The sequence below is a fragment of the Cinclus cinclus genome, chromosome 6, assembly GCF_963662255.1.
Source record: "Cinclus cinclus chromosome 6, bCinCin1.1, whole genome shotgun sequence".
NCBI classification, from domain to species: domain Eukaryota; kingdom Metazoa; phylum Chordata; class Aves; order Passeriformes; family Cinclidae; genus Cinclus; species Cinclus cinclus.
In genome coordinates this window covers 56891235-56918265 of record NC_085051.1, presented here as the reverse complement: position 1 = coordinate 56918265, position 27031 = coordinate 56891235, and the positions used below count along the sequence as shown (strand labels likewise).

General features: G+C 46.4%; 1 protein-coding gene across 1 annotated transcript in view; it reads left to right on the top strand.

Moving 5' to 3' along the window:
- Positions 1-27031, top strand: part of PRKCH (protein kinase C eta) — a 112529-nt gene that overhangs the window by 74055 nt on the left and 11443 nt on the right. The window contains exons 11-12 of the mRNA XM_062494861.1: positions 19453-19591; positions 20502-20690. Coding sequence (XP_062350845.1) covers positions 19453-19591; positions 20502-20690 — 328 coding nt within the window. The remainder of the gene's footprint in view (positions 1-19452; positions 19592-20501; positions 20691-27031) is intronic.

The following is a 27031-nucleotide window of genomic DNA, read 5'->3' as shown; positions in this document are numbered from 1 at the left end:
GCTCTGCAAGGCAAACTGCCTGGCTGGGGGGCTATCCAGGGATTACTGGTGGTTTGCTTAGGTGCTGCACATAGCTTTGTTTTCTTGGCAAATAAAGATAAGCCTTTGGTTCAATGAGGTGTTTTAAAGCTTTTTCTGAAAGAGAAAGACCTTATAGCCTGGAGACCTTGTATCAGCCTTTTAATATCAAAGAGGGGTCTAAAAGAAGGCTGGAGAAAGACTTTTTGCAGGGGTATGCAGTGATAAGACAAGGGGAATGGCCTTAAGCTGAAGAAGGGTAGATTGAGGTTAGATATTGAAAAGAAATTCTTTACTGTGATGAGGGTGCTGAGGCCCTGGCACAGGTTGCCTAGAGAAGCTGTGGATGCCCCATCCCCGGGAGTGATGGCAGTGGGGGTTGGAATGAGATGATCTTTAAGGTTCCTTCCAACCCAAACTGTTTTATTGCTCAGTGAAATTCTTGCTTGAACGTGCTACAGTCAATGCCTGTTGTAGGTAATCTTTCCTGGTTTGATGTATTTTATGCCTCTCTTCCCCATGATTCTCTGTGCGGGCAGGGTTGTTTGCATCTGAGGAGAGGGTGGGAAACAACTCAACCAGTGCAAAAATAGGTGTGAGTCTCCATAACTTCTGCTGTGGGATCTGCTCTCTGTCGTTTCAAGAACTCTGCCTGGGAGAGCTCCAAGGCTCAGGGCTGAGTGGGATTGGGGCCACGAAGACCAGAGTGGACATAAATGTAAGCAGAGCAAAATGAAGGATGTGCTGTGTTCTGAGAGCAGCAGAAGGGATGAAATATAAGCTGATTATCTGGTGAAAATATCAGCTAAAAGCTGGAAACTGGCACAGAATAGCCCACCAGCAATCCCATCCCTACAACAACATGCTTAGAGGAGATGAGGAATTTTCATGCTGGAGTCTCTGGAAACACTTCATTCAGCTTTAGAAAACATAAGGGCATGTCTCTGAGGGTCAGGAGTGTGGTGATGTCTGTGGCTATCTTATCTGACAGTCAACAGCTCATCTAGACTGATTTGTGCTTCTAGACAGTGCATCTTCCACAGAGTTTTCCACTCAGATGTGGTTGTTGCATGCTTGTGAGATGGGCTCTTTTACAGCCTCTGGCATGCAGTGCTCAAAGGATTGTTTCTCTGCACTTGATCAAATGGAAAGTGCAGAGAGGAAAAAAAAAAACAAAAAAAACCCAGCCTCTCACGTTTCCATGTCATGTTTAATCAGTCAGAGTGCAGGACAGTTTAGTCCTGATTTACAGTTATGCTTACGAAGAGCAGTCCTGTTTTGAGATCCACATATCAGATCTCTGTGCCCCATTGACTCCACTGTATATCGTCTGTGAACTTTGGTAGAACTTTCCACATGACTAAGGACTACTGAATAGCTTACACAAGTTGTTGGCTCTGCTAGTGTCTACTTTTCCTTTATGGTTATTTAAAGGGACTGATTTGAAACCTGCAAACCCTGCACATAATGAGTTTGTATAAGTCATTAAAAAGCCCGGCTGGAAGGGGCCTCAAGAGTTTGTGTAGTTCATCCACCTGCCCCAAGGCTGGAGAACCTTTGCCTGAATGCCAGTCTCATACTTTCACTCTTTTTTTGGTGTAGCTGCTACATTTGCATATAAAAACATGTGAACTCTTACAGGCACAGACTCATTTAGTGAATGCTTGCAATGAGAGCTCGATGTTGTTTGAGAATCCTGGTGCTGGTGCAATAAAAATAAGCAGTACTGCTTATCTGTGGAGGGTATAAATGATTAGATGTGAGTTTGGTTCCTGCATTCCTTTTGTCACTAATACATCCTCGTGGAGGCATTTCACAATTAAAGTGCATGCAGATACAGTTAACAATTACAGACAAGTTCACAAAGAAAGGAGACTTAGAAACCAGAATTAGGCTCAATCTTTAAGTTCCAGAGCCCAGGGGATGTTTAGATTAGAACTTTTGAAACTAATAAACTTTTCTACAAGAATACTGGTTTTCTGTCTTTTCTGCTCTCTTCATTCTATTTTAAAGACATAAAGGTCACCAGAAGGAGAAAACATAAAAACTGAAATATATTTTATGTTACTTAAAATTTATTTTTAAAGACTGCTCCTAAATATTACTGTTATATTTTTAGCCAGAACTGCTCATCTAACTTTTAACATGTTCCCTGATACCAAGGGCATTCAGGTATATGATTTCACAAATTTTGAAAACATTTGCTCTGAGATCTCCAGAATTGCCCAGTGTTAATCCAGTAATTTTATTGATCTTTGTACCCATCTCAAAACGAGGAAGCTTTCAGCGTCACTGTAAGAGAACATGAGCCCTGGGTTGGCATTAGGGAGGCTGGTATATATAGCTGGGGAAAAGGTCTCTCTGTCAACCTTAATAAATGTTTTGTACAACTTCTCAAAAGAAAGATAATGCTGACAAAATGACTTGCTGAAATGGAAGATTCCTTGCATCACAACGAGTTGCACTGAGTGAAATTGCTGTATTTGTGAGGGATGCAATGAGAGACACTTTGTTGAAATATTTGGCCTGCAGCATCAGCTGTAGTTATCCAGGGAGAATTTGACTTACTCTTTTAGCTGCAGCAAGATTGGTACCTGATGCTTCCTTGCTCAGTAATTCTAGTGTTTAGATTTTGTTCTTTATGCCAGGGAGCAGGTGGGTTACTCTACTTTTATGCAAGCAGTGGAATTTTGTAAAGCCACCTAGCAACTTTTAATATCAGTAGTGCATCACTGTCACACCTTGTCTGTAGATTCTGTTTCGGACCTGCCTGTAGTGATACAGATATAAACTAAAAATAATAACGCACTGGAAAATTTCAAGTATTACAGGGTAGTGCTGCAGTAATAAGTGTTTCACAATTCAGAATTTCTGTGGGAGGGAATTCCCTCTTCTGCCAGTGGTACCCAGGGCAGGATGCTTGGCACAGCTTTATTTCTGCCCTCTGTGTGCCAGATGAGCTGGTGCTGGGGCTTGTCCTTAGCTGCTGGTGCAGGCCAGGATGCTCTTTATGGGGCCTATTCTCATGGAGCAAGGGCAAAGCATTGCTCATCATTTGGCCTCTGAGTCGTGGCACCTTTGCTGTTAATAGGATGGAGAACCTCCCCTTTTATGAGGCTGTGCCTGAGGGCACAATTTAATCTTGGAATTGTATTACCCCGTTATTATTCCACTGAAGCAGTGGCAGTATTCCAGCTGACAACAATGGAAAGGGGAGCAAGCCTTCAAGTCTCAACCATGTACACATGTGATATATTCAGAAACAGGAGATCCTCCACACTCTGAGCTGATTTCTTCTGAATCAATTAAAGTTTCACAAGCACAATTTATTATTAACAGCCAGAGCTGCTTTCACAAATTTCTCGGCAGCATGGTAAGGGAGTGCTCATGAATCAAGAAAATTACTTCCAAGTAGGAGAGCTTATTTGCTAGCTAAATCCCTGATCCAGGCATACTGCCACGGCTAAGTCTATCCAATAGGATGTGTGTGTTCACATCTGAAGCATTTCTGATCTGAAGCATTTTTGTCATGGTGCCTGGCCGGAGTGGGTCATGCCATCTTTTGGTTGTTGAGCTGGACAAGGAAGGGGGATGGAGGAGGGGGGTAAAAAAGGGGTAAAAGGGGTAAAAAAGGGGTAAAAGCTGGGCTAGCTGTGCAAGGTAGCAGGGGGGCATTATGCCATGTGCCAACCTGTGGCAGCAGGGGCAGTGGGAAGTGGTCCCTTCAGACTCTCCAAGGACGTTCCAGTCAGCCGGCGTGGGCTGTGGTAGTGAGGCTGCTGTGTGTCTCAGTGTCCAGACTCTGTGGCACTTGTGCTGAGCCTGAGCTGGTGTGTGACATTTAGCAAGCAGGCTTTGGGTTTTCTCTTCCCCTGTCTGGATCTTGTTACTTTCCTTTTGACATTTACCTGGGCATGAAAATGTAGCAGGGTCCCATGTCCTTGTTGACTCGTGCCTAAAAGCTGAATTAATGTGCTTTTTAGCTCTGGCTGTGAGTATCTCTTAACTGTAAGTTGAGGAATTGTATGCTTATCTATGCTTTAGGGATTTTGACATAATCTTATCAACTTAATGTAACCTTTGACATTTCCTGCACCTTCTCTTTTTTTTTTCCTTTTTTTTTCACTTTGTAACTATTCTTCCTAGTTGGAGCTCCCTATTCCAATATTACTCATATAATGTCTCATATATTTTTGAGCAGTGTTTTGAAACTCGTTGGCCAAACAGCAGCTTTACAGCCAGAATTTCTACCTTCAGACCCTGTTGAGCACAGAGGGAGCAAAAACCTTGGCAGTTGATTCCTGTTTCTTGCTGCTCTGTCCAGCCTTGATAAATGAGAAAGCCAAGGCGACGCTGTGACTCCTGCCAGCTGGCCAAGCTCCCAGAGAGGTAGTCCACCCACTGGGAAGGTCAGACAGCAGCACTGCCTGGCCACTCCACCCTTGCAGCATCGCAGCGTGGGGCCGGAGCTGGACCTGCCAGTCCTGCTCCTGCTGGGGTCTCTTTGGGGCCAGGGCCAGCCCCCACAGGAGGGTGATAGCTCTCAGTGTCCTTAGTGCTGCTTGGGATAAAGCAAGCCAGGGGAGATTCATCAGTCAGCACATGCCTTGCCCTGCAGAGTCAATTTTGAAGTTGGGGTGGCCCATGGATGGCAGCTGATCTGCTGGTGGTAGGTGTGAGATTGGCAGGACTGGTGTAACTCCCACCTGAATTGATGTTTTTTCCCCCCCTATCCTTACACAAAGAGAAAATGCCCAAATAAGCCTTTGTGGCACCATATCTGCTAAATAAATATCTTTTATCAGTGACTGAGCCACTCGAAACACAGTTCCCTGTCTGCTTTCCAAAAAGGCAATATGAAACTGTGCTGCTTCTTGGAACTCATGAGGTTTTGGAAATGAGCCAGAGCAAAGGGAAACCAGCTTTCAAACCCCTAAAGCCACAGGTTATCCGTGGCTTGAGTGGGCTGAAGTTGGATTCATGCGTGGAAAGTCTCTGTGTCACAGATCCCCCTACACTCTTTTGATCTTGTGGAATTTCCCTGCTCACTCAAACTGGTGACTGCCCTGACAGGGATAGCCCCAGGGGAAGGACAGCTATTTGGTGTGATAAAAGTAATGGGAAATTATCTTGCAGCCTTCCCTATTTACTGTCCTTCATCATCTCCACTCAGAGCTGCCTTGGGGTCCTTTAGGACTGACAGTTTTCCCAAGCCACAGGACAGTCAGGACAAATTCCTGCCAGAACTGTTGGATGCTGCTTCCCAGTGTCAGCCTGTGGCCAGGGAGCAAGGCAGCAAATGCCAAATATTGCCAGTAAGCTGATGTTGGAACGGGGACACATGGAAGAGAGAAAATGGTGTTTGGAGGGCTGGCTGTTGCCTGTGCATGAGTTAAATGTGGCATGGAGTGTTTAATATCTCACATTCTGTCATGTCTAGGACAGGGTAATTGAAGTCACTGTTCGACTGCCTGAGAGCCTTCCTTACTTTCTCTCCACTTTATTACAACCAGGCTCATGCTGAAATTCTCCACCTCTTCTCCAATGAAGCTCCTAATATTTCTAAGTCTTTGTTCTTCCTGTGTCTTCCTGGGGACCTTGCTGTGGTTTGGGGTAGTTCAGGTTGTTCTGCTCTTCCCTGGGGGATGCAGTTAAAGGACAACTGTCCTTCAGTAGGGCAGGGTTATAGAAAAAGCACATCATTCCCATATGACCCCTATTTCCCTGAAGCCCACAGTATGTAAGGTGCCTGGAGCCTCTGGGTGTAGCACAGGCACTGCTGCCATGCTTTCTTTGGGCTGTGCTGGCACAGCCATGCACAGCACTGGCCAAGTGAGTGTCTGTCCCAGCGCTGTTATGTAAGGAGGAATTTCAACATTAATTACCTGTCTTGGCTTTGGGTTTCATTCTCTCTCTCCAGACACCAGAATGAGTCTCAGAAGATTCAGCGTGGCTTCCACAATCAAAACAAACAAACTTCATTTCACAGGCTCTGGGCTTTGCTGCTTTCTGCCAGGAGCAGCCACTCTTCTGGGATGTTTTCCCTTTGTTTCCCTGCCCCTGAAGAGGGACAGCAGGTTTTCTGGAGATGCTGTTGAGCATAGCTAACGTGCTCAAGTATTTGAGCTGCAGGGAGGCTGGCACTTCCAGTCAGGCCAATTAAAAGGGAAAAATTAACATTTCCCTTTGCTCTCAGCCACCTTCCTGCATTGCGAATGGCTGGAAGAGGGAGGGATGCCATCAGGGCTGTAGAGGCTGGCTGGGACAGAAGTGTGTGTGTGCCAGAGGTATCTGTGTGGATCATGTTCTCCCTAATGGTTTTCCTCCCCCCATCTGAAGTCATTAATGCTCCTTAAGCCAGGATGGAAACAAACCCAAACAACAACAGTCTACAAAATAATTCCGTCACTCCAGACTGGTTCTTTTTTTTCCTCCAGTGAAGCAATTAGTTTCCTGTGATCCCATTTTTAGCCAGACTGGAAACAACCAGCTGGACAATAGTGAATTCCTCTTCTGGCAGAGCAGTCATCGGATCTGCTCCCTGATGGGAAAGGTGAGGCGAGTTCCCTTGCCTGTCTCTAGGGGAAGAATCTCCCTGCAGAAATTCCTGTGGGTCTTGCTGAAAGCCCTATTTTTGTGCAGCTCTCCCAGTGAGTCACAGCCTCTGGCTCTCTGGTGACTATGAGATCTCTCAGTACTACCATGGGTCTTCTGCCACCCCACTGCAGGGTTAACCCCTCTGTGGTTTTGCTCTCAGGGTGTACAGCCCATCCCACTCACTGGCTGGTGATGCTGATTGTGGGTGCCAGAAAGTCATGAAGTAACTTGTGGTTTGTACCAATGACAGACCCATGTAGGACTGGCATGGAGGCAGGGCAAGGCTTTTCCAGTCTCACTCATTTGGGTGGTACTTGGTCCTAGGAATGGCTCAACTTGATCCTAGAAATGGTTCAGCCTGTTCTAGGGAGCAGCTGTGGAGCAGCAGGGTGTGATATGAGCAAGGTCTGGCAAAATTTGGGGTGTGTGAAAGGGAAGAGAGGGGCTGGCTGAAGTCAGTGGGACTGCCACCTGACAGGCTGCCCAGAGAAGCTGTGGGTGACCCATCCCTGGAAATGTTCAAGGCCAGGCTGGAGGGGGCTTGGAGCAGCCTGCTCTAGGGGAGGCTGTCTGTGCCCATGGCAGCTGAGTTGGAATGAGATAATCTTTAGGGTCCCTTCTAACCAACAGCCATTCTGTGATTCTCTTCTACGATTCCCTGAAGTTCTGTGGGGGGAGCTTGGCCAGAGCCACCCGGGAAATGCCTTCATTCCTGTAACTGCTTGTAACATGAACAATGTGAAGTGCTGTCCACTGCCCAGGGCAGAGCTGCCAGCTGTGCCACACACAGGGCCTTCCTCTTGTCTTTGAGGTTTTTGTGGGGTGTGGGGAAGCACTGGGTTCCCCCTCTGTCACTGCAGCTCCCTGCAGGGCACTGCCTGCCTGGCACTGGCACCCTGACTGCCCTGAACAGCACAGATGGGACAGGGATGAAAGGGCAGGTGCAGTGGAGAGCACTGTGGCTGTGCTGCTGGAGGAGGACACTGAAATCACCAGAAAAAGGGATCTTGCTGTCTCTAGGATCTGAAAAACAGCCCCGATGCCACCTTAGCAGCTGAACAGTGCTAAACCCAAACACTTCCCTTTCAAGATGCAGAAAGGCTCTAAGCCCAAATCCATGTTTTACCTTGTGCACATGAGGTAGAAGCCACAGGGTTTCTAGTCAGGTGCCAGGAAAAGCTGCAGCTGCCCAGAAAAGGGCAGCTGAGGACAGAGGGGAGCTCTGCTGGCCCTGCTGCTGGGATTAAGAGCAGCTCACTGCATGTTTGAATCATGTGTCACCAGCACTGAGCTCTGACTCCTGTGGAATGAAGGTGCCATGTGGCTGTGCACTGCTCCGGCTTGAGATGAAAAGCTGGGCTGGAGAAACACTTGGCAAAAAAGTCTGTCAGGCCGGCTCATCTGAGGATGTGTGAAGTGTTTCTGCCTGATCCCTACAGCTTGGATCCCTCTGGGGCAGAGCCTGCTGCATCCCAGCATCACCTGGGTGTTGGCTGCTCCTGCTCCGTGCCCGGGCAGAGCTGCCCTGGTTGCTGTGGAGGGATGAGAGGCTGTTGATAAACGTTGTCATCGTGTTGGGTGTTCTCTGTTTTGAGTCATTCCAGCCATGGTGATGGTTGCTGGTGGTGCCAGGGGTGCCAGCAAGCACTTGGGTTGGGAGCAGCAAACCAAATGCCCAAGGGTTGAGTTCCAGGTGGGTGGGATGGCTGTGGAGATGCAGGTGTGTTCGAGGGAAACTCAGGGATTCAATACCTGTAGTGCAAAATTAAGGGATTGGCTGGAGAGGAAGCAGGATGGGTTTGTGTTTGTACCACTGTGGTGCTTCCCAAGTCACCACAGGGACAATGGGAGGTGGGACGTGAAGTAACCCAGTGTTTAAAAGCTGATTCCAAATGCTCTTGGACATAACCTTGATGGGAAAGCAGCTGCTGTGTCATGGTGTGGTTGCTTTCTTGTTAACAGCCCAGGACAAAGCACACAGCAGCTCCCACACCACCACTCCCAAACAGTGTCCTGTGGAGTCTGAGAACAGAGATGGAGGACAACTGATGTCCCCAAAGAGAGGACCCGGGCCACCTATTGCTCCATGTCTGCAAATCCATCCAGAAAAGTTGCAGGGGTTCATTATCTTTAATGTGTCTATTGTGGGTGATGCATTTCAACATGATGTATTAAAATAATCCCCTTTTTATTCCTTTTTCTCAGGACAGCACAGTCATTCTGCTTTCCCTGAGCCTCCAATGGTTTTCCATTAGTCCTCAATCAATTATTTATTCATGGGAGAGATCTGAGAGCAGCAGTCCAGTCTTAGAGCAGCAGTACTTGACTGTGGAGATGAGTTTGAAACTTGATGGCTGAACCCACTGGAATTGTCAATAACATTAAGAACTGCTTTCCTACCACAAAATAAAAATATAGCCTTGCAGATGGAGAGTGCTAAACTTTGATGAGGACATGAGCTAAAAAACTGCACTTTAGATGTCATTGGGGTGTAACTTTAGTGAGCACAGACAAGCTTTTTGAAAATCATCTTGCCTTCAAGTTGACTAACTTTTGTATTGTGGTAGAAAAATACGTATTGTTGTGCGATTCTGCCCTGTGTTGTAAACATGTCAGGTCTAGGTGAAAAATCTGTAATTCTGAGTTTTGATCTGATGTGGTGCCTCAGCAAGGGGCCCCAAGGTTTTTGCCTGATGTTTCTTGTCTCCCTAGACTAGAAATAAGTTTTGGTGGGGATCTGTGGTATCTCCTTCCTGGCCAAAGGGATTTATAAGCAAGACATATAGTTGGAGCCTGTGTAAGCAAGAGGCACCTGACAGCTTCAGATCTTCCACTGCTAAAACAGTAAATTCTGAATATTCCAAGGGGCATATTTCCAGATAGACACACAGTACCCTGGGAGTCCTTCTCTATGGTCGCAAGTTGCAGAGGCCAAAGAGACTTGCAGGGACTTGATGTATGAATGTGCTAAAAATTCAAGGGCTGAGCAGTGTAAAGACAGACTTTCCTCATTCATGTCCCATTTCTTTTTTTTTTTTTTTTCTTGATGGGGTCTGTGGAGACAGTGCTTATTTCACTTTGTGATTCAGTTGTTTCATTCATAACAGGAACAAGGCAGCTGGCAGCTCCTTGTCCCTGGTAGCAATGTCAGGTGAGCATCACTTGACTCCTGCTCTGAGTTACTGCTGCTTTACTAGCAATCAGGCAGCCACCTAAGGCACCTCATTTGGGAATTTTGGTAGCCTTGTCAGCTGGTGAGTCAAATTTGGAGGGCTTGAAGTGGCTTGGGAAAGCATCTGTTCCCCTGAACAGCTGAAGAGGGAGCCCAGACCAATGAAACTGGAGGGTTAAGCACTTGATGTGACGTGGGGATAACAGCAGCCAGCATTGTCGAGGGGCAGTTTGGGGTTTGTTGGATGCCGTGTGGCATTTGGGGTGACACATGGGATCTGGTCTGTCCCTGCTGGCCTGGCACAAAGGTCAGTGCCACTGGTTCCTGTGTGCAGGCAGCCTGGGAGGAGTCAGAATGGGACTGCAGAGAGCTCAGCATGCCCAGCCAGGAATTCCACGTGGCTCTGCCCAGCTTATCCAGGATCCTTGGGCTTCACACAGCTCTGGCTGAATCACCTGTAATGAGTGAATAACAGTAATTCACATGAGATGAGAAACTAAATCTTGGGATAAAGACCCATCTTCTAGGCTCCTACAAAAGCCTCTTTCGTTTTATATTTAAGTGATTGTTGTGGTCAAAAGCAGAGAGATCAGAGCAGTCAGAAAAGTACTGTGTTTGACCAAAGGTTCCCTGGAGTCTTAGAAAAAAAAAAAAAGAGCCAATTATATCAGTGATGGTGTCAGTTTGTTTTTTTTTTTTTTAAGAAACAGCTCTCAAGACAGCATTTCCTAGGAAATTCATTCATTATTCCAAGGGGAACCAGGCAGAACCCCCTCCTGTGCAGCAGTGGGATGGCTGTGTGCTTTGTGCCCACAGTGTGTCACTAGCAGGGAGACTGTTCTTTTCTCTGTGCATAAAAATTCAGTGCAGATGGTGAGATTTGTCACAAGCAGCCTTGCTGGGCCTGCACAGATGCTCCCTCAAAAGTTAATAGTAAGTTTGGCAGTGGAAATCCACAGGCCAAAGCAAGGTGCTTTTTAAAATCCTGTCTAAAAATATAGTACTTCTGCCTTCAGCTTTGTTTATTCCATTATAGAAAGGAGATTAGCACCTATAGCCTTAGCTTTATAAATCTGGATCTGTAATTCAGAGCCTTAATAAGGTTAAGTTTTTGTGGGTTTTTTTTTTTTTTTTCCTCAGGGCCTATTTTGAAATTCAGTGAATTTGACAGGAGTTATTTTTTTTCACTGATTTCCCTGGATTTAGAGTCAGGCTCAGAGTACAGTGAACCTTACGTGTATCAGGTGAATGTGGAGAAGTCTGCCTGACCAGATTTACAGGTTCCAGGCAGGAGTGTCCTTCCCACAGAGCCCTGCTGGCACTGCCAGTACCAGCACAGGTTACAGTGCCAGAGGCAGTCTGCACACATCATCCTCATGGATACGGACACCTTTATTTTTATTTTCTTTGATATTTCTAGGAGCAAAATATTCCCCCTAAGACTGGGGTGTGGGGATTCCATGGCAGCTGTGGGATGAGCAGGAGGGTCTCTTTGGTATGGGCTGCTGGCTCATTCCCCCAGGGCAGGCTTAGTGGCACACAGCAGTGAAATGGGGACCTGTGCTGGGGAAGGAGGAGCCTTTTCAGCAGCACAGGACAACCCTGATGCTAGCAGGACAGCTTGGAGCTGGGACAGGGCCTTCAGCAGCCAGTGGTGGGCTGTGGGCAGCTGGGGATAACTAATCCTGGATAACTCACTCCATCTCGCAGGGTTGAGACCATGCTGTGCTGCGGGCACAAACCTGATTTCATTTTAATTTCCATACCAGGCTTTGAATCAACATTGATCTATTTTTATCAAAGTAACAAAACAGGGTTGTGCTTTTTAACCTCTCCTAGCTCCATCAGTCCCCTGATTCTTATTCCTGCATTTGGGTCTTGAGTCTGTTGTGTGCCTCCTCTGAAGACTTCAGGCAATGGGATGCACAAAAAGAAGCATTGTGGTTGGATTTTTTTTTCCCTTTTTTTTTTTTCCTTTTCCCCTCTTTTTCTGGCAACAGTAAAATAAGAGCTCTGTTGGGAGCAACTCAGCAAGTAATGTTTCAGGGCCAGCAAATTCCAGTGTTGCTGCCCAGTGGGACTGAGGAGTCTATCACAGGACTAGACTGGCAGCTCATCCGGAGAGGGAACGTGTGGCATCCATACCAAAAGCTGGATATGAAGCCTTTTTTGATCTACCTCTCCCCTTCCTGCAGTAAATGGGAGGACAGTTGTTCTGGAATTCAGGGAAAACACTTCAAGTGTAGCTCCTCTTTCCTGATTAGAGTCCCACATAAAAATGCAGCAAATAATAAATAGATTATATATGAGTATCCATAAAAAATGCACACACACCAATTTGGATGTATAAATATATTATAGGGATCGTGCCATCTTTGGGATTACTCCAGTGTGGCAACCTCCAGCATGCCTGTGTTTTGCCAGTCATGGCTCTGGCTCATGGCTGCCCCATTTCACATTATCCCCCCCATGTCTTTTTGCCCTTGTAAAGCTGCCTTTGGACACTGTCATCAGCCCTCTTACAGCTGCTGTGGCTGTAATAAAGGGGAAGCTTGCAGGTGTGCCTGACCTCAGAGGGACTCCATGAGGTCCCACTGGATCTGTACCACCGGAGTGGGGGAAGCTCTGTGATTATCTCCTGTGGTATGCCCAGGGTTTCTAGTCTCTGCCTTTATACTTGGACCTACCACTCTTGGTTTAAGTGGAGGATGAATCACACCTGCTCATCTCAGCAGCAATGAAATCCTGTGAGTAATTGTATTAAGCTTCCAGGGGCACTCTTCTGAAGTGCCCAGAGGGAGGGGAGGTGGGATTGCTGGTGCTTCAAACCACCAGAGATGTCTTGGATGCCAGGTAATGCCATCTCCTGGGCTCTAAGAGAAGTCAGTGCCTTGGGCACTGCTTTGTCTTCAGAGCAGCAGCCTGGGGTTCAGCAGGAGAGGGCCAGTGCTCTGATGTGGTCCTGGGAGCTGCTTCCAGGGAGCCTTTGCTGGCAGGAAGGGGTCAGGCAGATGGACGGCCAGCAGAGCTGGGTGCCAGCCCATCTCTGCCAAAAACCCCTTGGTGCTGCCTCAATGCAGGCAGATTGCATGCAGAAACTTGTCCTTGTGCTTGAAGGGCTGCTTGACTTTAAAATGATAATAGCAGAGCGCTTCTGGATACAGTGCTTGCCAGTCTGTTTAGTCTGAATGGAGCAAGTCTTACCCTGTGAGTGTGCAAGACTGGTACCGAGTACCTTTGGACATCCTGAAGAGCACAGATGCAGGTGTGAGGATCTGTCTTGGACTAATTCACACACTCCTGAGCTTGCCCTCAGGGCAGTCCTTGGCCATGTGCTCTGTAGTGAGAGTTTTCAGAATGTTCTAGTGCTGTGTCTGACCCCAGACTTGATTTGACATATTGCATCAGTCTGTAACATCTTGTGTTGCAAGAGAGGTGGAGCCTGCTTTGAAGGATGAGTATCCCTAATCCATCCCACCTTTATCCTAACACATGGGTGCAGAGCATTTCCAAAGGTCTGTGCTCTTCGTGCCAGCAGGGCGGGTGGGGTGAAGCAGAGGCAAGGCAGGAGCAGACAATACAACTCTTGTATTCTGCCACATTCCCCTCCCCAGCTTTCTGTGGAGGCTGCAGGGTGTGCTGTGGTGGGATGAAGCTGTAAAAGCCCCAGGAATGGTGCTGGGCTCCTGGCTGGAGCACTGCTCACATGCTGAGGTGCTTGTAGGATGGACCTTTCCCTCGAGCTTTCTCTGGCCTCGTGGCCAGCAAGAACAGGCAGCTGTCTCCTGTTAAATGGCCCAGCAACGAGTGTGGATTTTCACTTACTTGTAGCACTTAGCCCGAGTCGGATCCTTGAACCATTATATCATCACATTTCTGCTATTGCTTTGTTTGTGAGAAATAAGAAGGTCAGCCTGGAGCCATGGTGGCTGTATTTGCAGTCCCTAAACACTTAAGTCTGGTCAACTTTTGAAAACAACTTCTAGGCCAATGTAGAAGGACGCTTGCTATGTTTCATTCCTACTTTCTGGTAATTACAAATTACAAATATCTAGAGAGATCTTCCCTTCATTTCTGTCCTGTTGCACTTCACTACAGGTTGCAGTCTGCTGTAGCCAAGCTGTCTGTGTGGCTGACGGTGGTCTGGGTGGGTTTCACCTCAGAGGTTGTTTGGAAACCAAAATAAATGTTTTCTTTACCCAAAGGAATGTTTTTCAAGGAAACAAAGAGCTGAAGTTATGTTTTGCAGTCCCTGTGTATTTTGACATTGCTTCATGCAGTGCTGAGGAGGATGGGGCTCACAGACTAAATCCCATGGGATTTTAGGGATTGTGCTGGGAAGCTGCAGGTGTGCAAAGCAACACTTTCCATCTCAGCCTGCAATGCTGGGTAACAACAGTGTCCTACCTCTTTTTATGTGGCAGCAAAACTCAGGATTTCAGCTGTTTCTCTCCAGCTTGATGTAGCTTGATCCTTTTCTGGTCTCTGCTTTGTGGCTCCCTTTATCAAAGGCCAGTAACCTGGTGTTTCATTTGTGATTTCAGTGTTTCCTCTTGTACTGAAGATGTGCCTAAGCAAATACCAGCAGCTCAGCCTGGGTTTTTATGTCTTAGCTCTGCTAGAATATGTTCCAGGTGTCATCTTCAGTCTGTATTTACTGCTGCCACTCAGCTTTACCACTACCTAGGCCATACTTAACTCTTCCTTGGGGCTGTAAGAATATGAGTTTCTGGTTATGAAAGCTCACTTGATCATAGAAATAAATAATGTTTGGTTGTTATTAGAAAAATGTGGGCGATATGAACCATTTTCTGTGAAGGAATTTATAAGCAAGTTCTCTACAACCCAAGACTTAGAGTAGAAATGGCGTTAATTCCCAAAGTGGCATAAAATCTTGGGGACAAAATGTGGAGATCCCTAGTCCAAAGCCAGTGGAATAGATTCATGAAATTAATTATTTTGAGTTTGCTAACTGAGTCTCCAGAATTTAGTATGGAAAGAAAGATAGAAAATAATTTTGTGAGCCCAAAATAAATATTAAGGTTTTTTAAAAGCAATTACGTATTGTTTTGCAAGTCAAGAGAGCATTGCTTTCAGGTAAAATGAAATATTTTAATTTGGGTGTTCCTTATGAATGCAAAGGAAAACGGGAAACATTATCAGCTTCACATAAGTGTTTTGGGCTTTATATAAAACTGAGACCTCCATCTGTTCTCCTCCTTATTTAATCAAAGTATGGGTTTAAATCTGTTGTCCACTGTATTTGGAGTAAAGCCTCCAACTTGAAAACTACAGCCTTTTCCTTAACTATCTTACCAACTGTGCTATTTTGCAGGTTGCACATCTTTAATTCTCCTCTGCTGAAGTTGCTTCATTAAAAAAAAAAATACAGTGTTTTTGAAGCAGGAGTTGGAAATATGCATTATTTAGGCTACCAGAGCAACCAATAGAAATGCATTTTTCTGCGTCATGATGGAGATTGCAGTATTCTTGTGAAGTAAAATTACTTCAGCAGAAGAGGTGGAGAAAAATTAAAATCTCATCCCTGCTTGTAAAGGGATTTGAATGCACATTTGCTCACTCAAAAGTGTTTCCAAGGAGTGTCTAAAGGGAAAGTTTTCCCTTTCAGAAAAGCCAAAGTTCTCAGCTAATTTCAGGTTTGGGGATTTTGTTTTTCATTGTGTATTTTTTGGAAACCATTTGGCTGGAGTTTTACATTAGCCACACTTACCTTTGTGGCTGGCACCCAGAGCTTTCACAGTGAGTGATTTGCATTGAGATGGGAACACCAGGCTTTAATGAGCTTTAAACTGGACCTTTGAGATTAGCAAACCTGGGATAACCTTGTGGAGGCAGTGGAAGGAAGCCAGTGTCTGCCACCCTTACTCCTCTGCATCCCTACTACATGTACAGTCCTTACCACAACAGGGTGATGAAAACAAAATAAGGGAAAAACCCATCAAACTTCATCCTTCAAATACAGTTCCTACATCAGGAGTGGGATGGTCAGAGCAGAGCGAGTGGCAGGTACGTGTATAACACACATTCCCTGGCAAAACTCCCCAGTGCAGGGAAATTGCATTTGACAGATGCTGTGGAAAAGGACCAGATCATCTGCAATTGTAATTTTGGGTTTTTTACGAATGTCAAACTCGAGCAGCAGATGTGTAAAGAACACCTCTCCCAGTGAGTGACACTGAAACAGCTCATTTTGTCATTTCTTCTGGGTCTAGACTAAACAAGGCCATTAAGCCAGTGTGCCATAGCTGAAGGTGAGGACAAAGACAGCCTTTTCTTAGTCAGGATGAAGTCTGTTTTCCAGGGAAGGTTTGCCAGTGAAAGGCAGAACCTCAGCCGGACCTTAGAAACGCAGCCTCAGAAAACCTCTCTGCCGTTACTGCTTCATGGAAATGCTAAAAATATTGAATGGAAAATGCAAGTATTAAGGAAATGAGGTAGATTTGGCCTTTCTGAGCTGGATGGCTTCCAGTTTCATCAGCTTCCCGGAATCCTTGCTGTGAAAATGAAGAGCTCCTTGTAAATCTCAGAGAACTGTCAGTGTTTGTCCTCTCATGTGGCCGTGCTGGCTTAGTGGGTTTGGTGTGTGGGGAGACCTGTCAGCATCAAGCTCACAACTGCTGGGATGGCTTGGGACAAATGCTCAAACCACAGCTTTCCCAGGGAATTATCTTATGTGGCAGCCACAGAGAGCAGGCTCCAGAGGAGCCCGTGGCTGCCACTGTGCTGGCCCACCAGACCCGCTCCGAGAGGGAAGTGTAGGATGATCTCCTGTCACTTTGCCAAGCAAAGAGCATCGAGCAGCCTTCTGTGGTCATGGGAGGTCCTCTTCTGAAATGATCTGCACGTAGCCAAGGGCCTGAGCAAGTGAGAGCCAGAGTAACGTCACATTACAGGTTATGTGAAAATAGAAAATGCAAGTGTTGGGTTTCACACTGCTGGACAGAAGTCAGGAGGAGACAACAGACACTGTTAATGGGCTTAACGTGCAGTGCGGAGAAGCCAAGGGCTGGAGCTTTGCCTCGTGTGGTTAAAACTATGCTTACCTAGCGAGAGGCAGACAGTTTAAATTTAATGGCAATTACAGAGAGGGAGGCTCTGCGGGAGGACAGAGCCAGTGCAGCGCTCTCGCACCTGCAGGACTCCTGCCATCTCAGAGCTGGGATGAACCTGGTGCACTGTGCAGCTAGCAGGGGTTTGGGAGTTCCTGCAGCGTGTCCTGTGGGGCAGAGGCTGGGAAGTGGCAGTGTGCCCTGGTGGCGTGGTCAGCAGAGCTGGCCCAGCCCTGTAGCTGTCTCTTGCCTCTGCTCTTCCATGTCCGTGGCTGTTTCTGCTGCTCAGATATAAGGATGGTGTATTTTGAGTATTCCCAAAGCATTCCAGGACGTCATGGGTGTTGCAGGGAACAGGAGAAGGTTTGCTAGGGGGATCTCCAAGCAAGTTCCCCAAAATTCCCCATCCAGCTATATCTTTAGGGGCACACCACAACAGTCAGCACTGCCCAGAACCGAGAAAGTGTTTGCTGCATTTAAACCTGAGCCAAGAATAAACTCTGCGTTTCAGCCACATCGTGGCAGATTCCTGAAAACAAGGCCTGTCTTCATGCTTGGAGGGCTTCCTTGCCCTGCCAGGAACCACAGGGAAGAGCAACAGGAGCTTTGGCTGTAAACTACTGCTGAAGATGGGCTGTCGTGGGCAACCATGCACAAACCTCTCCCTGTGCTAAAGTCTTTCCAGGACAAGCCTTTGCCCACGTGCCTCAGCCGTCGTTTGTGATACTCAGAAAGGAAAAATCAAGTGTCTCCTGCTGAGCATCCCACCCAGAGCAAACACTGCAGTGTGAGATAGGCATTGGCACTGTCCTTGGCATCCAAATTTCTCTGGCCACTGGGTAGCTTGTGGGCCTGCTGGGAAGGGCAGCAGCATTGCAGAAGGCTTTCTGCTGGCTTGCCTTGCCAAGCCATCTTAAAGTTGAAGAGAGAGGATGTGTGATCTTGTGATTAAGATCCAGGCTGGAATTCAGGAAGCTGGTGTTCAGCCTTGTCTCTGGGGGACACAGGCAAATTTCTTGATTTCTATCCTTTGCTTTCCCATGCATTCAAAAGAGGCTAAGAATACTTTTCCTTATCTCTCTAGGAGAGGATGTGGCTCTGATTGTCTTACACGTGTCCTTGATCTTTCCAGTGCAGCAGTGTAGCTGAGGAGTCCCATGGGCTGTGGAAATGCCAATGCAGAGCCATCAACCCCCTGATTTTCACTTTAGGATCATAGATGGAAGATGAACAGAACAAGCTGGATTCAGATTTCAGCTCAACCATTGGTTTTTATATTGATATGGAGATGTCACCACCTATGTTATCACCCTCCCTACTGTTCTGCCTTCCCAGGGAAATAGATACCAACCAAAGGGCAAAATGGATCAAGATCCAGCATGAAGGGGCTCTGAGACCCTAAAATGTAGTTTTTTTGATCCTGATGTGGGCATCAGAATGACTTTGAAGGTGGCTTTGTCAAGACCCCCCTGCCCCAGTGCTGCTGTTGCGGCTCTGGGCAGCTCTTGGGCCAGCACCTGAAACAGTTCCAAAATGAACTGTGACCTGTGTGTGCTGCCCAGAGCTCCCATCAGAGCTCCTCTCCTGCATCTGCAGTGGTGCCTGGGGCTTGTTTGGCAGCTGCAAAGCAGAGGTGCTACAAGCTGGTGTATTTTTAGGCAAGCATTGCTTAAGTCTGCAGATGACCTCGTGCTTTCTGGTCGTGCTCCTGACAGTGCTTCTGGCTTCAGGCTATTCCCGTGGGCTCAAGGTCAAGGTCAGGCAAGCTGATAGCTTTGTTAGGGTTCTGTCATTTTGGCAGCTCTGCTTTCAGTGAGGAGCTCCCAGGCTGTTAGAGGTGACGTATTGGAAAAATGTCCCCCTGCATCTTGTTGGGTTGCAGGTCTCTTGTGACAGTGGCAAGGAGTGCTGTGGGGAATATTCCCTGCTTATATTAGTGCACTTCTGGAATTGATACAGCTGGGAGGACTTTAGGATACTGCTTTATGGTGGAGGCATCCTGTGCTGCCTGAACATTCCCCCTGTCCATGTGGTGTGATGTCAGGAGGGAGTTTCTTCTCAGCTTGGATAATGCTCCAGATGGGGTAACAAGGAGATCTGGGACTGAAGCCCCAACACCTCAGGAGAATAGGGAATGTGCTTCCCTCTGCAGAGGCCTTGCTGTGCTCCCCAGCTCCAGTGTGTGCTCCAGCGCAGCTTTGCTGAATCAGAGCATGGTCCGTGTGCAGCGTTTTGCTGCATCACAGCATCCTTACACAGTCTGACAGCTCTGGCAGCCTCTGCTCCAGTGAGTCCCAGAGCTAAAGCAGCAGGAGCCCTGCCAGCCAGGCTTGTGGTGTGTTTGGAAACCCATGTGGGCAAAATCCTGCAGCACCTGCCTGCATTCACTGCCATTGGCAGAATGATGCTTCTTCCTCCCTCCCTTTTGTAAGAGATGAAACAAAAGAAGATCTCTCCTGCACGACTTTTGTTCATTTTTTTATGATTATGAGGTTTGTCCAGGGTGCAGGTTGAGCTTCTGGGGCCTGGGATGGTGCCTGCATCTGTGTGGGGCTGCTCCAAGCACACAGTAACTCTGAATGATTCTCATTTTAGGGACTTGAAGCTGGACAACGTGCTGCTGGACTACGAGGGGCACTGCAAGCTGGCAGACTTTGGAATGTGCAAAGAGGGCATCCACGATGGCATCACCACAGCAACCTTCTGTGGCACGCCAGACTACATTGCTCCAGAGGTACAGGAAACCTTTCTTTGGTCAGGAGAATGGCCACCATGTGAAAAGTGTAGGTTAGATTTGGAATTGCCAGTGTCTTTGGCTTTGCCTTATTTGATTGCTGAGCTCAAGGTTTCCTCCTTAGATGTATTTTCAGCCCTCTGTGAAGTAAAGCGGGACTAAATCTTCAGGCTGCCGCATGCACCAAAATAAGCCTATGTATTTCTCTAGAAAATGTGAGGTGAAAAATGGAAATACAGCTGCAAAAACCTTGAGAGGCACACAGAGATGCTGACCCAACTTGATTTGGAAGGAGATTGAATTCTCCTTCGTTACACAGTTCCTTTCTCTACCTCCTCACACTCCCTGTCATTCCCCAGTCTCACTGCAAAATTAATAAACACCTCTTTAAAGAACAGCTGCCTTCCAGATGCTGCCAGATGTTCCGACAAGGTTTCACATCCTTCAACACAATTGAATTTCTGTCTGTGGTTGATGTTTGCACCCTTCTCCCACACTCACACTGCTTCCCCTCTCCAGCTGAAAGCCTTGCTGTTGGAGCCAGGTAGGTGTTTTCTTCTCAAGGGCAAGGAGGAGGCGATGTCAGCTCACACACGTGGCTGCTCAGCTGCTTCTGAGTGTTTTGCTGGAGTGCCTCTTCTTCTCCAGCTCATCCCCAGCATCATTCTAAGGGCTTGCTTCCCAGGTCACCCAGCCAAGCTAATTCAGCCCTTGCCTGAAGCATCTGATGTACCTTTGTGCTGATCTGGGGGTTCCCAGAGTGAGATCACTTTATGTTTCTGGACATCCACCAGCCTAAAAGACAGCGCTGCTAGTGAGAGCTTCTGTGTTATTTTCCCAAATCCTTTTTTCCTCCCCTGCTCTGATACGAAGCCTCAGGGTTGGTGTTTCTTTCCTGTCTGTGCTGCAGATCCTGCAGGAGATGCTGTATGGCCCTGATGTGGACTGGTGGGCCATGGGGGTGCTGCTGTACGAGATGCTGTGCGGCCACGCGCCCTTCGAGGCTGAGAACGAGGACGATCTCTTCGAGGCCATTCTGAATGATGAAGTTGTCTACCCAACGTGGCTCCAGCAGGATGCAGTGGCAATCCTCAAAGCGGTGAGTTCCTTTGGCTGTTTGCTCTCTGCCCTAGCTTTCTCCAGCCTAATTCCAGCAAAAGAGAGCAGGGCCGGGGTATTGGCACGCAGAAACGGCGTGATTCCCTGACCCTGACCCTGACCCTCTTCTTATCTTGGATTGAAGGCTAAACATTAAAAACATCCTGCCACACTTAGGTATGTTTGCACAGTTATGGACTTTATATGGTTTAGTAGTCAACTTGGCGAATGAAGTGTGAGCCTGTCTGTGTGTCTGGGCATTCCCCTGCTTGCTTAATGATTGTCAGTGTGTGGTTGTCTCCCAGAACAGAAGCAGCAGGTAAACACAGGGTTTAATCAGTAGCAACCATAGGGCCAAGAAGTGAAGGCTTCCTGATAATCCTCTGGTGATGCCAACATCCCCCAGAGTTGCTGCCTATCGGCATGCAAAGACAGGGGTTTGATTATTTTGTGTGATTGGGAGAAAAAGAAAATGGGGCTGTACAGCAAAAAGTTTGAAAAGAGCTGTTGCTGGTGACATTCTGTCCTTGTCCTGCAATGTATTCCTAACTTTTTCCATGAGTGCTTTTATCCACATGCCTCACATCTTTGCCTGTGACATGGGAATTAAGCTTTTAAGATTTTGGGCTGTATGTGAGCCTAGTGCACTGGAACTGCTTGGCTTTTCTGTAAGAAATCAAAAGGTGATTCTATGACAAGAGTGTTAAACTACAAACTGGGAAACCTAACTTGGCTCTTCTGCTACTGACTTGTTCCTGGCCCTCATCACATCACCAAACATCTCTAAGAACCTTTTGGAAAGAGAAGGATCAGAGAATTCCCTTTTCTTGAGAAAGCACTGTGGACAAAGATGCATTTAAGAGTGGATACCAGTAAATATTATGCTAATAGAGGATCTAAAAAATAATTGGGTAAGCTAGTAATTTATAGAAACTCATGGAGCACTGACCCAAAGAAATGGGGTAGTCAATGATGGGACCATTTCAGAGAAAGAGGAGAATTTTTAGTGGTGAAACCTGGACATTTTCTGCTGAAGGGTTTCTGCTGTATGCAAGTTAAGCGACTGCTTCCTATAGCTGAAAATTCATCTGATAAATTTCACAGAAATCAACTGAAAATAAAATCCACTCCTGGATTTTATTTTTTTTTTTTTTTTTATTTTCAAAGAGAAGCTTTGAAATCACGGGTTGTGCTCAGAATTGATTGTTTGTGATGCTGGAGGCCCTCTTGGGCTTTGGAAACAACTCACTACATATTCTAAATATAAACATGAACTTCAGACTCATTGCAGCTTCCGGAGCAGCGTTTATGTGGTTGAACTGGGACTCCTAAGTACCTCTTAAGTAGCAATTCCTCTTCTGCAGTGACAAGTACTAGAGGAGTGGATTTGCTGCAGGTATATTGCATAATTAGGAGATGGAGGTAAAATGTGGTCGTGTAGATACTTGCCATAACAGGAATCTCAGAGTGTAATAAAATACCATTTGTGTTTTAGCCTCTTGGTGAAATGAGTGTTTTCCTCATTCTGATAGGGCCTCCCAGAAACAGCCAGTGCAAGCTGCAGTCATCCTAGGCTGCTCTAGTTTGTGTTCAGAGCCCAAATTTTAACAGCTTAAGGTCCCTTCTGTGATTAACAGACAAGGAACATGATGAGGGGCACTGGAGGAAGAGGGCCAGAATTGAGGAGGGAGCTGAGAATTTAAATAGAAAGCATTGAGGATCTCCAAAACCCAGTCAGTTCAGTAACTGCTGGTTCCTTGCCTGAAAAAGCCTCCTCTCCAGCCCCTCTGCTTGTCTGCTGTATTATGTGCAGCTGGTGACAAACAAATTAAATCAGAACTGCCTCTCTGAAATGCACGTGCACTGCTCAAGAGAAACACTACCCTGTGTCTGCTCTGGGGAAAAAAGCTGAAATTTGGGGCTTTCACCAGGAGTCTTGGGATTAACTAGTGGGAATTGACAACTGACATGTTTCCTGGACTCTCAGTTTCTGCTGCCTGGAGGTGATTGTTGCATCTTATTTCACAGCACTGGTGATAGTTGGCTACAGGCTGAATTTCTGCAGCTTCAAGAAAAAGTAGCTGCTTTTGGGCTCAAGAGCTGTTCACTGAAAGAGCTCCTTCTTTCCTCCTTTCCTTCTTACACTGAGTTCTAAAGAAGCATCAGAGCATTGTTGGCTTTAGAGGGAAGGAAACATCCTGTCAAGAGATTGTCTGTGGCTCTAGATTAAAATGGAAGCCACTTAGATTTCTTTTGAATGACAACAAACGTTACCACTGCTGAGGTATTACATTTTCAGTGCACTGATAATATTTGGTCAGTATTTTTAGGTGTTAGTATAACACAGACAGGTAAGCCTGTTTGTTTGTTTGTTTGTTTTTTTTTTGCGAAAGACAGTAGATTTTCTAGGTGCTAAATATATAGATTTTCTTTTACACACATTTCTGATGCTAATACTTCTGTTGGATGTAGCATTATGACTAAATGAGCATCTTACAATTTCCATTTTGTTTTTCTCCAACAAAATATGTACTCTAGCTCGTTGATTTAAAGCTGTGACAGTGGTTTGTAACCATCATGCTAAGAGCTCTGGAAAATCAGCATCCAGCTACTTCCATGACATAAATGATTGTAAGTAATTACATGGCATGGGAAGCCTGTGGAAGATCAGGGAGTTAAACCTGGATTCTCTTGTATTGCAGGCTAAGGCCTTAGTAGCCTTAATAACTGGATTATCCCCTCACTAAAAGTTCTGGTCTCTAACCTTGAACAGGACTAGTGAGAATTCACCAAGTTTGAATGATACAAAGCTCTGAAATGAAAATCAAATTCCTTCTGCTAAGAAGATGCACTTAGGTGTAGATACTTAGAGATGCTCTATAAATAGATTTATCTGGGTTTAGAAAGCTTGATCCATTTGCCTTTGTGAAGAGCTTCGTTCTAAACAAGGATTGTAAGTTTTAATACTCATTTCACAGATGCTGTTGCCTCATTTGGCTTTCATTTTGTGTAATTGCATTTCACCAACTTCCCCCACATAAGAAACCACATGATTTCTGAAGATTGTGCCCTGTTCATCTTTGCAGTTTCTTGATAATAACAAAACTACATTCTTAGGACCTCATTTATGTCACTGGGTGTTCCTGGAGGGTTTGTGAACTCTGGCACCAAGAAAAACAAAACTAACCTCAGTGTCCTGGGACTTTGTGTAGAATCGAAAGCAGAAATTGTTTCCTTTTCTAATGGTTTGATTTTTTGGGGTTTTTTTTTGTCCTTGAAATTTCCCCTGCAGGGCTTGGGGGGGGGAGGGGGGGTGGGATCTGTGTGGAGTAGGACAGAGGTAAACCAGCAGGATTTGTTGGACTCAGTATTTCCAGAAGAGGAAAGTTGGAACATCTCACTTGTGTACGCTGCCCTGTCTGAATGTGTCACTGGGGAATTCAGGTAGTGATGCTTCAAGTCAGGAGGAGAGGACTCAAACTGAGCTCTCCTCTGCTTGTGTGAGCAAGTCAGACTCCGGGGGAATGGATTTGGTTGTTGGAATAGTAAAATGCAGAACAGGAGAATTGCTGCTGAATGGATTCAGTCCAGTTTAGCTTATTCTAGACATAAGTTTTGCTTTGATTCTGTATCCTAAAGGAAAATGATTTCTCCATCATCCTACCTGAATGCAGTTACAAGAAGTTCATGGCATTTACAAGGGGCTGTTGGGTTTGTGTGTGTCAGATAAATTCTTTCAAATACTCTTTGCCATCAGCTGACAGAGCAGTCAGAGAGCACAGAGCAGAGACTGCTGCACCAAATCTCTTACAGGGAGAGTGCAGCCAGAGATTACTTTGTTACAGCATATCAATATTCTGAATTTGTTAATTATCACCATCAAAAAGTGCTGGAGCAGAGAGGGGATCTTTCCAGGCAGCTGAAGCTTTGGGATTCAGCTGAGCAAACTGCAAAATGAAATACAATCCTCTTGCTTGCCATAAGCGGAGTGGGTTTTTGGCAGCGTGTTTCACTCACTTGATGCATGACTTTCTCAAATACAATTCAGCCACGCTGCTTGGCTCACAGGCAGCTTACTTTGAGGGGAGAATGGTGGGACACACTGAAAATCAGGTCTCAGAAATCGATGGCGTAATGGGAAGCAAAATCCCAGGGAAAGCTGCAAGGATTTTCCATTCTGTGCGTGGTTTTGGATGAGGAGAGAAGGGCTAAGCCTATTGAGTTACTCCATGCACTGGTGATCTCAAGTAGCAATGCTTGGCCCAAAGGCTTGGAAATTTAGATGAGCAATTGCAGCTTAGATGCTTTCACCCTCAGAGCCTGGTAACAGCAGGGGCTGGAAAGCAGCATCTCCCTAGGGACATGTTAGTGCTGCTCTGCCTTCTGCACCCTGGATTTCCAAACTCCTGTCACAGCTGTTTGCTAAAGCCAAGGATTTCTCTTGGCATTTTTATGCTAGCCCCCAGTCTTAATGAGAGCTCTGAAACACTTCTGGCCTAGTTGAAATGCTCCCTTCAAAAGTAAGGCTTAGGCATCCTTGCTTGTTGCTTTATATTTTGAGGACACAAGTGAGACTAAAGCCTGTTCTTCCTCCAGGTGGTTAAAGAAATTTTGAGAAAACACTACTGGAGTTAAGAGAACGGGCAGAAGTAGTTATGTCCACCTCCAAGTGGGTTTTGTGTGAAAAATAAACACCAGACAAGGCAAGGGGAAGGTGCAGAGGAAATTTGCTGTGGTTTTAGCAGCGTGTGTTCTCTCTCAGCACAGGTGGAATGACATCACCATTTGGGGAGCCCAAATGCCCCGGATTAGTGTGAAGAGTGAGAGGAGTGGGAAAGTGAGGGAGCTTGGCTGAGGGAAAGCATAAGAAAAATTGCATCAGCACTACAGTGCCAAGGATGCAAAAGAAAAACTTGATTTGTGTTTCTAGAGAACAGCAGCCTGGAAGTGACTCAAAAGGCAAATGGTCTGGTTGAGTGAACTCTCTCCTGCTTTGTGTCACTGAGTTCCTTTCCCTCCTCCAGATACCACGGAAACTTTGTTCTTGCAGAATTGTGTAAAATCCCCTTTGCGCTGTCAGGTTAACTCCAGGAGGCTGTCCTGTCTGGGAGTGATGCTTCAGACCCAGCTGCAGGAATAATGGTGCTCTGTGGGTCAGCAGGAGTGGGGTCCTGCCCTGATGACCTGTGTTTTATGGACTTGTTTATGGCTGTCAGATCACAAGGTGAGGGAGTTGGGATTTCCTATGTGTACTCATGTGCATACATAGAAACAAGTTTGGTGGAAGTTGGGAAAGTGTGTGTATGTGTATGATTTTCTTATTCCCTAAATTTGCAGCTGATACTAGGTGAGGAAAACCCGTGTTTGAAGGGTACCTTCCTCTGTCCTTGTCATGAAGAGGAGCAGTGTTTACCATCATTTTTCAGGAATCCTAAGTGATGATAAAGTGGGATCAATTTTATTACTATGTTTGTGTGTATGAGTTGAATCCAGGACTCCCTGAGGAGTACAATTTATCATTCCAAAGAAATACTGAGGGGCTACTCATGTCCCACATGGCTAGTGCACAGGGCAGTCCAGTTTGGCTGGATGCAGGATAACAGCTCCAGTAGAGCCCCTGGAGATTCAGGCTGTGCAGGCATTTACCATAATGGGCTTAGAAGAAAAGATTGGAGAGATCACAGAGTGGTTTGGGTTGGAAGGGACTTTGAACACCATCTAGTTCCACCCCTCTTCCATGGGTAGGGAAACCTTCCACCAGACCAGGTTGCTCCAAGCCCTGTCCAACCTGGCCTTGAACACTTCCAGGGATAATTCACAGCTTCTCTGCGCATCCTGTGCCAGTGCCTCACTACCCCGTGGAGAAGAAGTTCTTCCTTATGTCTATTCTATATCTCTCCCCTCAGTTTAAAACTGTTCCCCTTGTCCCTATCTGCCTGTGTAAAAAGCCCCTCTCCCTCTTTTGTATAAGCTCCCTTTAAGTACTGGAGCTGTCCACATACAGGTAAAAATCCAGATTCCCAGGGACACTTCATCCAGGGAGAATGGGAGAGAAAGCAAAGTGAGCACTGAGCTGTGCACAGAGGAGCTGTGGGAGCAGTGACCTGCCCACTCTAAGGGTGCCACCCTGAGAGCCCAAACCCTTGGTGAGGACCCCTTATTTTCAGAAAGCCTTTGTGGATGGTGAATGCTCTGTGCTGAGCCCCACTGGCCCTGCACTGCGGGCAAATTTAAAATGCCTTGATGAGGAGAGGAGGAAAAGGGATGGAGCTCTTACAGCAGAAAGAATGAGAGGCAGATTTTTAATGTAATCAAAGCAAGCAATCTGCTGTGAGGAGAGGA